Source organism: Pipistrellus kuhlii, unplaced genomic scaffold (genome assembly GCF_014108245.1).
Source record: "Pipistrellus kuhlii isolate mPipKuh1 unplaced genomic scaffold, mPipKuh1.p scaffold_m20_p_1, whole genome shotgun sequence".
In the NCBI taxonomy this organism is placed as follows: Eukaryota; Metazoa; Chordata; class Mammalia; order Chiroptera; family Vespertilionidae; genus Pipistrellus; species Pipistrellus kuhlii.
In genome coordinates, this window is record NW_023425404.1 from 34,576,289 (window position 1) to 34,588,053 (window position 11,765).

The following is an 11,765-nucleotide window of genomic DNA, read 5'->3' on the forward strand; positions in this document are numbered from 1 at the left end:
AGCTGGAAATTAGGCAAAGTATTTTTAGTCTTTTAAGAGAGAAATATTGATGTATCTGTACAATAATCTGGTTAGATCTGTTTGTGGCAAATGTAGAGATTTATCTTGAACTTTTTAAAAAAATATTTTTTATTGATTTTTTACAGAGAAGAAGGGAGAAGGATAGAGAGCTAGAAACATCGACCAGCTGCCTCCTGCACACCCACACTGGGGATGTGCCCTCAACCAAGGTACATGCTCTTGACTGGAATTGAACCCGGGACCCTTCAGTCTGCAGGCTGACTCTATCCACTGAGCCAAACCAGTTTCGGCTACCTCTTGAGCTATTTAAGGTAACTCTAAAAAATAACTCCTCACCCTCCCAGGGTCCTTTTTTTTTTTTTTTTTTTTTTTTAAATAAGTCATTATTTGTCTATAATGATTAATCACTTTCAGTGCCAGAGTTTCTACAATATTTGGAGATATTCAGTCTGAATATCTACCACCTTAGGAGCTATTCACCATGGTGTATGGGAGAATTATTAAAGGAATAGACTAAAGATATATATTAAATGGGCCTCAGCAAGTTATTTCTCAGAATAAGAGACTTCACTACTAAACAGTTTGAGCTGTTATATTAGCATCAGCAAATGCTTTCTTTTCTTTTTTTAACTAAAAAAAGAAATCCTCATCCAAGGATATGTTTTCATTGATTCTAGAGAGAGGAAAGAAGAGGGGAGACAGAAACATCTATGTGACAGAGACACACTGATTGGCTGCCATACATGTGAACTTGCAACCTGGGTATGTGCGCTGACTGGGAATCAAACCTGCGACCCTTCGGTACATGGTGTGAAGCTTTAACCAACTGAGCCACACTGGCCTTGGCAGCAAATGCTTTTTGAACTGGAATTATGGACTCAATTCCTGAACACAGTACAGGGAAAATTCTAATGATTGTCAGAGAAGGTATTTCCAAGAAACGTAACCTTTTTCTGATAATGGGGAGGAACAAATTTTCCTCTATCTTCAAGGTTCTTTTGGCTGGTCCAATATATATGAGACATAGTAGCAAGAGAAAACAACCAAATTTAATATGTGTAGGAACCCCTGCATACACGAGAGAGTCACAGACCCCCGCATGCAGATAAAGTTCAGGGATAGAAAAGAACGTGCATATATAAGACATCCTAGGGATGAGGTAAGGTGTCTTGGGGGCTCAAAGGGTCTTTGCAGGATGATAAGAGCAGATGTTTAGTAAAGAGAGTTTGTCCTGCCCTATGCATAAAAGAGGTTATCTCTGATAATCTGCGCCTATGGGGAAGGCCCCTAATTCAAGTTATTTTAGGTAGGGGCAGAAATTTCCTATGAGCCAGAGGCTAAAGTTGCTTTTAGCTCAAAAAAATCTGCATACCACAGAGGCACATCTTGGGGTGACATGTTCTGAACCCTCATACTGACATATGAGACAAGCGCCAATTGTTTCAAACACATACTGCATAAAGAATGTAAAGCTGTTTTATTACTTAGTCTCTCATATACTGAGTTAGTTACTCTGAAGAGAAGCATTATCCAAGACAGACATAAATTTACAGACCTAATGCCGAAGACGTTTTCAGCCTGGAAAGAACTATACCGAGTGGTACGGGTCAATATTCTTACAGAAAAGTTCAAAACATCTCCAATAGTTCGATAACTGATTTCCACATTTCACCTACAAAGACTAGTTTTCCCCAATTCTGAACTCTTATTAGGAACCTGGATATCACTATGGTAAACACCATTTCCTCTTCACATGTACAGATGTGCTCCCGCAAAGATACTTAGGCCTTTAGCACTTCCCTTTAAAAGAGACAAAGCTTGTGGCAAATGTAGAGATTTATCTGGCAGGTCCCCTCCCCCTCCCTTTCCTCCCCCCCCCCCCCCCAAACGGCCTCTGGCAAGATTTTCCTAGAGATCAGAGGAGTCAACCTAATTCATAAAATAATCAATCCAAGACCCAGAAAGATCCTTTGGTAATGAAAGGTTAAGTGTTGAGCTAAGAAAAGGATTTGCGGGCGGATCACTCTCCTGGGCCACTTCAGATAACATTATTCATCCTCGGAGCAGTAGGCGGGAGAAAGTCTGCGCCCCGTGCACTTCCCCTGACCTAGTAAATGAGCCCTGCAGACAACGTCCAGCAGACAGCCCCGTGAGTCCGTGGGGTCACTGCAGGGCAGGGCCAAACGCGGCTCCTCGCAGCCAGGGACCTCAGCCGAGGAGCCACCACACCCCTCACTTCTCCTCGCGGTCGTGCAGAGGCCGGGATGCCAGGCTCTCCGTCCCTGCGTTCACCGAGCGCCCCCAAGCCACGACTGCTGTCACCACCGCCGGTGCCACTCTGCCCAGCCTCCCCGATTAGCCTCCCTTCCCTTTGGGGGCGCCCGGCCGCCCCCCGGCCGCCCCAAAGGGTGCGAACTCACCGCCGCGCCGGTGAAAATATCCTCCCCCTCAGTGTCGCTGTCCCCGGGCTCGGGTTCTGAACCCCCGGCAGCCCCCTCGGACTCCGGCTCCAAGCCGGGGAAAGGCGGAGGGAGTCTTTCCGAAGCGCTACAGCCACCACCAGCCGACGCCATCTTCCTCCACCCGCGGCGGAAGCCGCAACAACAACTTTATAGAGAGAAAGCGCCGCGAGCAAATCGTTCCAGCGGAGCGAGGAGTGGGATGGCCACTGCCAACCCCCGCGGAACGCGCGGGGCGGGGGCCTCGGTATTGGGGGCGGGGGCGGGGCTTACGGGCGGGGGCGGGGCTTACGCGCTGGGGGCGGGCGCAGGGCTGGCTCACCGCTCCCGCCCAGCCAATCGGATCCCTGGATCACAGTGCTGCGTTCTTAAACCTAGAGCGCTAAGGGGCAGAAAAGGCAGGGCCAGGCTTCTTAAGGAGATGTTCTGTGGATAAAGTGTCTGAAAACCTCTACCTGCCACCTAACCATGCCAGGCATAGTGCCCTCATAGAGGAGCTTCCATAAGTACTTTTGACTCAGGTCTCTGAACAGATTGCAGTCAAGTCTTGCCATGCATTCTTTGGACAACATTTGGTTAATTCTGTGCTTGGCACCGTGCTAGACATCTGAGACATAGAAATAAAGAAGCTCCTGGCCGACGAGGCGCTGCAGGGCATGTTAATGATCAACTCAACAGGTTTAGTGCTATAATTTGCTGTGCCAGCACAGTAAAAGAGATCATCAGTTCTAGTCATTGCAGTCAGAAGGCCTCAGAGAGGAAATGAAACCTCAGTGTCCTAAATCCGGTGGCAAGGAAGTTAGGATTCTCTCAATTGCTGTGGTGTATGTGAAATGAAACAGGGAAATTATTAAACTCTGAACAAAATTTTCTTGGGACAATTAATTGGCTGGCTGGTGAGCCTAAGGTCTAAATCAGCTAGATAAGTGGGATAGTTTATTTGTGAGGTAATTCTGCAAGATAAACCCTGACTTTTTTTTTTCTTCTCAGTAGAGATAATAAAAAACTTGGTATCACCTTTCACAAAAGGTTTAGTTTGTTTCTAATTGTAAATTCCTCAACATCAGGGGTTGGCTCCCTCATAGATCAGTTAGCTGCTGGAAGGCAGGGGCCCTGTCCAATCCTTGACGCCTACAGACCCAATAAATACCCAATAAATGTTTACGATTTGATTGGAGGGATAGATGGATAAAACTCTAACATCAACCTTGTTACTCGCAGCCATCAAGGCCACGAACGCCAGAGGACTTAGGACATCCTTTTTAGGATGGTGATCTCCAAGGTCACTATTGGATGCACTAGACACAGGGAAAGCTCTCCTTAGTTGTCTTTGAAGGCAATTGACAAAAATATTCAGTCTGTAGTGGGTAGTTGTGCTGGCCTAAATCCTTATGAGACGAGAAAAATTAAAAAAGCCCTCCCGTCCCCCAGCCACATCTAACCATCCTTCACTGGACTCCCAGTTTCACAGCCAGGAAAACTCACTTCCGGCCTAAGTAAGTAAAATTTCCCTGGGAGAAATAACAGCAGGAATCTCCGTTGCACACGCTCCTCCAGGACTAGATATCAAGATCTCCTTTCCCCTACCTCTTCAGGATTCATCTTAAGTCATCCTTAGTTTACAGAGGGCGCTGCGTGAGGAAGTCAGTAGTGGATAATAGACGGTTACATGCCTACTCCCTTCCCCAGCGGAGACTACAAGTCCCAGAACACAACTGTGTTCCGAAGAAAACGGCCCATACGTCCCAGCATGCAATGCGCCTCGCGTGCAGAGGGGAATTTCCCCCACCCTCTCCGCGGAAACCGAGCAAAGCATGATGGGGTTTGTGGTCCTTGGGGTTTGCGCCTTTCCCTTGGTCCCCCGCGCTACTCCGTCCGGACCCGCCCATTCCCTGCTCCCCTGGACACTTTTAGGTTGGTCTTGGCCCGTTTGAAGACCAGGAAGTTGATAAATCGCGAGGCCAGCCGCTGGAAGACGGCGGCTCGGGTGGGACAGTCGCCAGGGATGGCGGAGCGTGAGGATGAAGCGGGCGTCGGGGCTGCTTTCCTGGACGCTGAGCAGGGTCCTGTGGCTCTCGGGCCTCTTTGAGCGGGGAGCTGACCGGCAGCCCCGGATCATGGAAGAGAAAGCGCTAGAGGTTTATGGTAATTAATTTTATCTAGGGCCGTATTTAGCGTTATACGTGTGTGGAGGCTGTGGGTAACGAGGGCCTCACTTGAGGCCTGGAAGTGGCGACTCGGGCGTTTGCCGGATCCTCTGGGGAGCGTGGGAAGCGTTTTCTTCCGGGCTTTAAGTCACGCGGCAGGATGGGTTTTTCTAGGACCTGGGCTCTTCCTTAACCTGGGCAAGCCAAGTCTGAAGTCTTCGACGCTTCATTTCCCTTGTCTGCCCCCTGTCCTAGTGGCAGAGCTAGCGCCGAGGGTGCTTGATTAGGAAGCAAACTGGCCTGGTTGCACTCCTTGAGCCTCTTTCCTATCCCTGACACGCGCTCCTGCTACCTTTGAGGGCGCTGATGTGTGACTGCCAAGTTGGGGACTGGCCCAAGGTCACAGCTACTTCTTTGTACTGCAAAGGCATTAGGGAGAGGTCCCCAAGAGAAGAGGACGAGATAGATTCCTCGTAGCCAGTCTTGGAACGTAACACAGCCAAACCTGGAATGCAAAACACATACGCGCGCGCACACCCCCCCCCCCCCACCCACACACCCACACCTTTTTTTTAACCTCTCTGGACATCTTCATTGTACAGGTAAGGAAACAAAAGTTTAGAGCGGCTACACAACTACCTAGAGGTCACACTGCTATTGTAGTAAGTAAAAAGGGTAAAGCCCATGTCTTCTGATTCCAAATTTAGTGCACTTTCCACCACTTCACAATTGCCTTATGACTATTCTTTTAGTATTGTTTTTTGAAAACTAAAAAGAGTGGATCTAACTAACGTTCAGAGATTCCTGCTGATTGAGGGTAAAGAGAGAACCATAAGAATAAAAATATAATATAGTAAGGATTATAGGCTAGGAGAAGGAAGCTCGGGATGGAAATAACTGTTGGAGCTGATCTAGTTTACCATTCTCTTGCCAGAGGCAGGACCTAATCAACCTACCTACTGTGTTTCCCTGAAAATAAGACATCCTCCGGAAATAAGACCTATTCCATCCTCATGGAAAGATAAGACATCCCCTGAAAATAAGACCTAGTGTAACTTTGGGAGAAAAAATTAATATAAGACACTGTCTTATTTTCGGGGAAACAGGGTAGATGATTGACAGGAGGGGGATGACCTCCAAAAAGCTGATGGATATTTTTTTGTCCTGTCGGGTCTCTATCTACAGTTGCTAGTGACAGCAGGGCACTGGGGATACAACTTTGGAAGAGAGATAGATGATTTTTGGCTTCAAACTTACATTGAGGGGGGACAAATGTGTGTGTGTGTATATATATATATATATATATATATATATAGCAATAGACCTGAGAGGTACAGAAATCAGAGGAAAGCCCCAACTGGTTTGGCTCAGTGAATAGAGTGTTGGCCTGTGGGCTGAAGGGTTCCAGATTCGATTCTGGTCAAGGGCATGTGCCTTAATTGCGGGCACATCCCCAGTGGGGAGGGTGCAGGAGGAAGCTGAATCAATGTTTCTCACTGATGTTTCTAACTCTATCCCTCTCCCTTCCTCTCTGTAAAAAATCAATAAAATATATTTAAAAAATTAAGAGGAAGGAGAGATACCATTTCTGATTGGTAGATACCATTTCTGATTTGAGATCTGGAAATACTTTAAGGAGAAAGAATCACTTGAGTTGGGCCTTGAAGAATTATCAATAGTAGGATCTAGACATATAGGGGTAAAGGGCATACTAAACAGAAGAAACTAGAGTGAAAGGATGGGGGTGAGAAAATGGCATGTTTGGGGAAGGGCAGATAGATGGATAGGATAGAGTTTGTGGTTAAAAGTGGTAAGGTCAAAAATTGTTTTGGATAGCAGGTTGCAATTGCATACTGAAGGTTTACATACAAATGATTTTTGTGTGTGTGTGTGTGTGTAACAGTTTCTTTAAAAAATATATATGTATTGATTTTTTACAGAGAGGAAAGGAAAGGGATAGAGAGAAACATCGATGAGAGAGAATCATCGATCAGCTGCCTCTTGCACACCTCCTACTGGGGATGTGCCCACAACCCAGGTACATGCCCTTGACTGGAATCGATCCCGAGACCTTTCAGTCTGCAGGCTGACACTCTATACAGTGAGCCAAACTGGTTTCGGCAGCAGTTTAATGACAAAATCTATATCATAAATGAAGATTTTAATATAAGTCCAGAACCATAGAAGAATTTTATTCAGGGGAGTAATATGAGAAATGCAACATTGCTTTCTTTCTAAAAATAAGTCCAAATCTCTCAAATCACTAGAAAACTGGAGATGCTTAATAAAGGGAAGATTTAATTATAGGGTTAAGTAGCCTGTATAAACAAGCCTTACAGGAAAAAGGCCTAGGATGAGGGGCAGCAAAATCCCTTTCAAAAACCCTGTTTCCCTGACCTCCGTGATAACACAGCCTTGTGAATGAGAAGCTGTGTCCTCTTTTTCCTGCCTCTATTTTCAAATTCTGTTTCCAATCAAGTGATAAACCCAAGAGTTGCTATGGAGGAAGTAAATTTGATTGATTTGTTTTTCCCAGCTGTATTTCTAATGGCAGAGTGCTATAGTAGTAAATAATAGAACAAAATCTCAGGCTTGAGAACATCAAACCCATTCTCTGAACTCCCTCTGCTTCTGTCCTTTCGACTTCACCATTTCTCTTTATCATTCTTTTTTTTCTGTCTTTCTGTACAACCTCAGAGTAAGAAGGAAATCTATTCTTTCCCAAGTCCAACCAAGGTTGCCACATCCTTGATCTCACTCTCTTCTGCTTATTTTTACCAGTCTTTCACATCCCCTCAAATTTTCAGTCTCTCTTCCTCTTTTTGATCCTTCTCTTTGGATTCTAAAACATACTCAAGTTTCCATTATCCTTGTCATTGTTTTAGCTTTTTCTAAACCCAATGTTCCTTTTCTGCCCTTCCCGGCCAATGTTATAGAACTACATTTTTTCAGTTACCACCCACTTCCCCTTTTGCAAGCTGGCTTTTGCCTTCATCTTTACTGAAACTGCTTTCTTGCAGTTGATCTCCTGGGTAACAAACAAAGACCTGTTTTAGCTCTTTGTCAACCTGAATTTTTCTGCAGCATTTGATGATGTTAACCACCCCTGTCTTCCCTTCTCTTCTTTTTCTTCCTTCTGATGCTAAATTAGGTGCTTTCACAGATCTATCCTTTGGTCTCTTAGGTTAGTGAGTCTCAACCTGGGATACATATAATAACCTGAAGAATTTCTTAAAGTCTCAATGCCCAGGCCATACTAAACAATATCTGGTGGTAGGTCTCAGATATTAGTTTTTTGTTTTTAATCTTTATTGTTGAGAGTATTACAAATGCCCCCTTTTCTCTCCTACATTGCTCCCCTCCACCCAGTTCCCACCCCAGGCCTTCACCACCTTATTGTCTATGTCCATAGGAAATACATATATGTGTGTAAGATTTTTAGTTAATTTCTTCCCACCTACCCCCCATCCCTCTGAGATTTGTCAGTCTGTTCCGTGTTGCCATGCCTCTGGTTCTAGTTATTCATCAGTGTAATTTGCTCATTAGATTTCTTGTTTGTTTATTTTGATTTTTAGGTCCAATAGTTGATATATGTATTTATTGCCATCTTATTGTTCATAATTTATTCTTCTTCCTCTTAAAGAATACCTTTCAACATTTCATGTAATACTGGTTTGTTGGTGTTGGACTCCTTTAGCTTTTTCTTGTCTCTGAAGCTCTTTATCTCACCTTCCATTCTAAATGATAGCTTTGGTGAGTAGAGTAATCTTAGTTGCAGGTCCTTGCTTTGAATATCTCTTGCCACTCCTGGCCTGCGAAGTTTCTGTTGAGAAATCAGCTGACAGTCATATGGACGCTCCCCTGTAGATAGGCAACTGCTATTTTTTTGCTGCTTTTATGGTTTTCTCTTTGTCTCTAACCCTTGGCATTTTAATTACGATGTGTCTTGGTGTAGACCTCTTTGGGTTCCTCTTGTTTGGAACTCTCTGTGCTTCCTGGACTTGTAAGTCTACTGCACTGGCTAGGGAAAGTTTTCTGTCATTATTATTTCAAATATATATTTTCTTTTTAAAAAATATTTTTATTGATTTCAGAGAGGAGGAAGGGAGGGATAGAAATATCCTGTATAATAAAAGGCTAATATGCAAATTGACCCCTTGGGAGTTCAACCAACCAGGAGTTCGACTGCTTGCTATGATGTTCATTGACCTCAAAGGGGCAGCGTGGAACAAAGGAAGGCCCCAGCTGGCAGCTGGTAGCTGGGGGAAGGAAGGCCCCAGCCAGCAGCTGGTAGCCAGGGGAAGCAAGGTCCTGATAGGCCCTGATTGCCAACCAGGCCTAGGGACCCTACCTGTGTACAAATTTCGTGCACTAGGCCTCTAGTCAATAATGAAAGAGAATCATTGATTGGCTGCCTCCGGCACGCCCCATACTGGGAATTGAGCCCCCTAACTGGGCTTGTGCCCTGACCCAGAATCAAACTGTGACCTCCTGGTTCAGAGGACCATGCTCAACCACTGAGCCATGCTGGCTGGACTTTTTTTTTTTTTTTTTTTAATTTAATAAATCTTTATTGTTCAGATTATTACAGTTGTTCCTCTTCCCTCCCCCCCCCCCCATAGCTCCCCTCCACCTGGTTTCCATCCACCCTCTTCCTTTACCTCCCTCCCATTGTCCTCATCCATAGGTGTACAATTTTTGTCTAGTCTCTTCCTGCACCCCCATACCCTTTTTCCCTGAGAGTTGTCAGTTCACTCCCATTCTATGCCCCTGATTCTATTATATTCACCAGTTTATTCTGTTATTCAGATTTTTAAACTGATAAGAACAGATACTACACTTGATCTTAGCCAAAAGGCCAAGAAGCGATGTTAATCAGATTTTTAATTCACTTGATTTTTATTATATTTTATTGATTTTTCACAGAGAGGAAGAGAGAGGGATAGAGAGTTAGAAACATCGATGAGAGAGAGAATCATCGATCAGCTGCCTCTTGCACACCGCCTACTAGGGATGTGCCCACAACCAAGGTACATGCCCTTGACCAGAATTGAACCCGGGACCTCTCAGTCCACAGGCCAACGCTCTATCCACTGAGCCAAACTGGTCCCGGCTCACTTGATTTTTAGATTCACTTGTTGATAGATATGTATTTATTGTTCATAATTTATATCTTTACCTTTTTCTTCTTTCTCTTATTAGAGAATACCTTTCAGCATTTCATATAATACTAGTTTGGTGTTGAACTCCTTTAGCTTTTTCTTATCTATGAAGCTCTATAGCTGACCTTCGATTCTAAATGTTAGCTTGGCTGGGTAGAGTACTCTTGGTTGTAGGTTCTTGCTATTCATCACTTTGACTATTTCTTGCCATTCCCGTCTGGCCTGCATAGTTTCTGTTGAGAAATCAGCTGACAATCATATGGGTGCTCCCTTGTAGGTAATTCTCTTTTTCTCTTGCTGCTTTTAATATTATCTTTTTGTCTTTTGCTCTTGGCATTTTAATTATGATGTGTCTTGGTGTGGTCCTCTTTGGATTCCTTTTGTTTGGGGTTCTGTGCGCTTTCTGGACTTGTAAGTCTATTTCTTTCACCAGGTGAGGGAGGTTTCCTGTCATTATTTCTTCAAATAGGTGTTAAATACCTTGTTCTCTCTCTTCATCTGGCACCCCATAATTCTGATGTTGGTATGTTTGAAGTTGTCCCAGAGGCTCCTTACACTGTCTTCATATTTTTGGATTCTTTTTTCTTTTAACTTTTCCAGTTGAGTGATTTTTGCTTCTTTATATTTCAAATCTTTGACTTGATTCTTGCGTTCCTCTAGTTTCTGTTGGGTGTCAGGATAATATTTTTTATTTCAGTCAGTGTATGTTTAACTTCTAATTGGTCCTTTTCCATATTCTCGAAGGTCTTTCTCATATCCTTGAGGGTCTCAATAAATTTATCGGCCTTTTCTAGGAAATTCTTGAAAAACCTTATAACTGTGGTTTTGAACTCTATCTACAGTTGTTTTTTTCTTCCATTTCTTTCGTTTGTGATTTTTTTTCTTTGCATTTTACTACTTCCCTGAGTTGGTAGGGTAGCTTTATTTGCTAGGTGTCCTATGTGGGCCAGTGGCTTGGCCTCCCCTGTTACCTGAAGTGGACACTCTTGGTGCACCCCTTTGTGGACTGTGTGTACAGCCTTGTTGCAGTTAAGTCTTGATTGTTGTTGGTATCAGTGGGAGGAGTTGACTTTCAGGCCAATTGGCTGTGAGGATCAGCTGTGTTATGCCAGGAAACAGCCTTATTCGATTAGACTTGCAAACTTGCAAAAGCCTCTGTGCTCAGCTTGGATGGGGCGGAGTTTCAGGGTGGAGCCTACAGCCTTGGCTTCCTATCAGCCCCACCCTATTGCTGCAAGCACCTCTGAGGGAAAGGCACCTTGGAGTTTTGCCCACTGCCAGTCAGTCTAGTCTCTCCCCCAGTGAATCTGGATTCCCAGATTCTTGCCTGGAACTGGGGTTCAGTGCAATCGGAGCTGGGGTTCAGCGTAGTCCAGAGCTTTTTGTCTCATTCTCACTAGGGCATTACAGCAACACAGTCAACAGTCTGTCCTCTGCGCACTTTCATGTACGCAACTCCGGAGCTCTGTCTTTCTCCGCTCCCCTGAGTTTCCACCTTACAACCCAGATTCCCCCAGTATGAGCCACAGTCCCCAGGGTCTCGCCCGGAACTGGGGTTCAGTGCAATTGGAACTGGGGCTCAGCGCAGTCTGGTGCTTTTATCTCCTTCCCTCTAGAGAACACCAGTCAGGCACTCAGCCACCCCCTCCTCTCTGGCTCCATCCTCTCCACACTCGCGCACCTGTGTCTCTGTACCTCAAGCTTTTACAGCTCCTCTGGTTTTTCTCTTTCCTTCTCGTTGTAGAATTTCCAGTTAGCCAGCTTTCCTGTGGTTCTGGATGATGTCCGTCTTGTCTTTTGGTTGTAGTTTTGAAATTGTTGTGCGAGGCTGCAGTTTAGGTGTTTACCTATGCTGCCATCTTGGTTTCTCTCCCAAATAGGTTTTCAATATCTTGCTCTCTCTTTTCCCCTTCTGGCACCCCCATAATGCAAATGTTGGTATGCTTTTAGCTATCCTAGAGGCTCTTTACACTATC

The 11,765-nt window shown here is 44.7% G+C and overlaps 2 protein-coding genes, 1 long non-coding RNA gene and 1 pseudogene across 16 annotated transcripts in view; 1 reads left to right on the forward strand and 3 right to left on the reverse strand.

Annotated features, from left to right (window-relative positions):
- SNX1 (sorting nexin 1) overlaps positions 1 to 4,097 on the reverse strand; it is a 49,681-nt gene extending 45,584 nt beyond the window's left edge. Inside the window, exon 1 of one of the 4 annotated variants that reach the window (XM_045581676.1) lies at positions 4,068 to 4,097. In XM_045581676.1, coding sequence (XP_045437632.1) covers positions 4,068 to 4,082 — 15 coding nt within the window. In that variant the 5' untranslated portion in view covers positions 4,083 to 4,097. Of the gene's footprint in view, positions 1 to 2,441; positions 2,714 to 4,067 lie in introns of those variants that run through there. The other 3 variants (XM_036439428.2, XM_036439437.2, XM_045581677.1) reach the window with 3 other exon arrangements.
- A 217-nt stretch (positions 4,098 to 4,314) lies between these two features.
- CIAO2A (cytosolic iron-sulfur assembly component 2A) overlaps positions 4,315 to 11,765 on the forward strand; it is a 30,542-nt gene continuing 23,091 nt past the window's right edge. For 3 of the 11 annotated variants that reach the window (XM_045581687.1, XM_036439502.2, XM_045581692.1), the window contains exon 1: positions 4,324 to 4,625. Coding sequence is in view for 5 of the 11 variants with exons in the window: in XM_036439524.1 (XP_036295417.1) it covers positions 4,502 to 4,625 (124 nt within the window). In the remaining 6 variants the exon portion in view is untranslated. Of the gene's footprint in view, positions 4,626 to 11,765 lie in introns of all 11 variants that reach the window. The other 8 variants (XM_036439524.1, XM_036439507.2, XM_036439510.2 and 5 more) reach the window with 8 other exon arrangements.
- On the reverse strand, positions 9,366 to 9,497 carry LOC118709628 (annotated as a pseudogene).
- LOC123652363 overlaps positions 9,898 to 11,765 on the reverse strand; it is a 30,986-nt gene continuing 29,118 nt past the window's right edge. Inside the window, exons 3-4 of the long non-coding RNA XR_006741659.1 lie at positions 10,630 to 10,641; positions 9,898 to 10,011 (exon numbers count right to left, since the gene is read on the reverse strand). This is a non-coding gene — a long non-coding RNA (uncharacterized LOC123652363). The remainder of the gene's footprint in view (positions 10,012 to 10,629; positions 10,642 to 11,765) is intronic.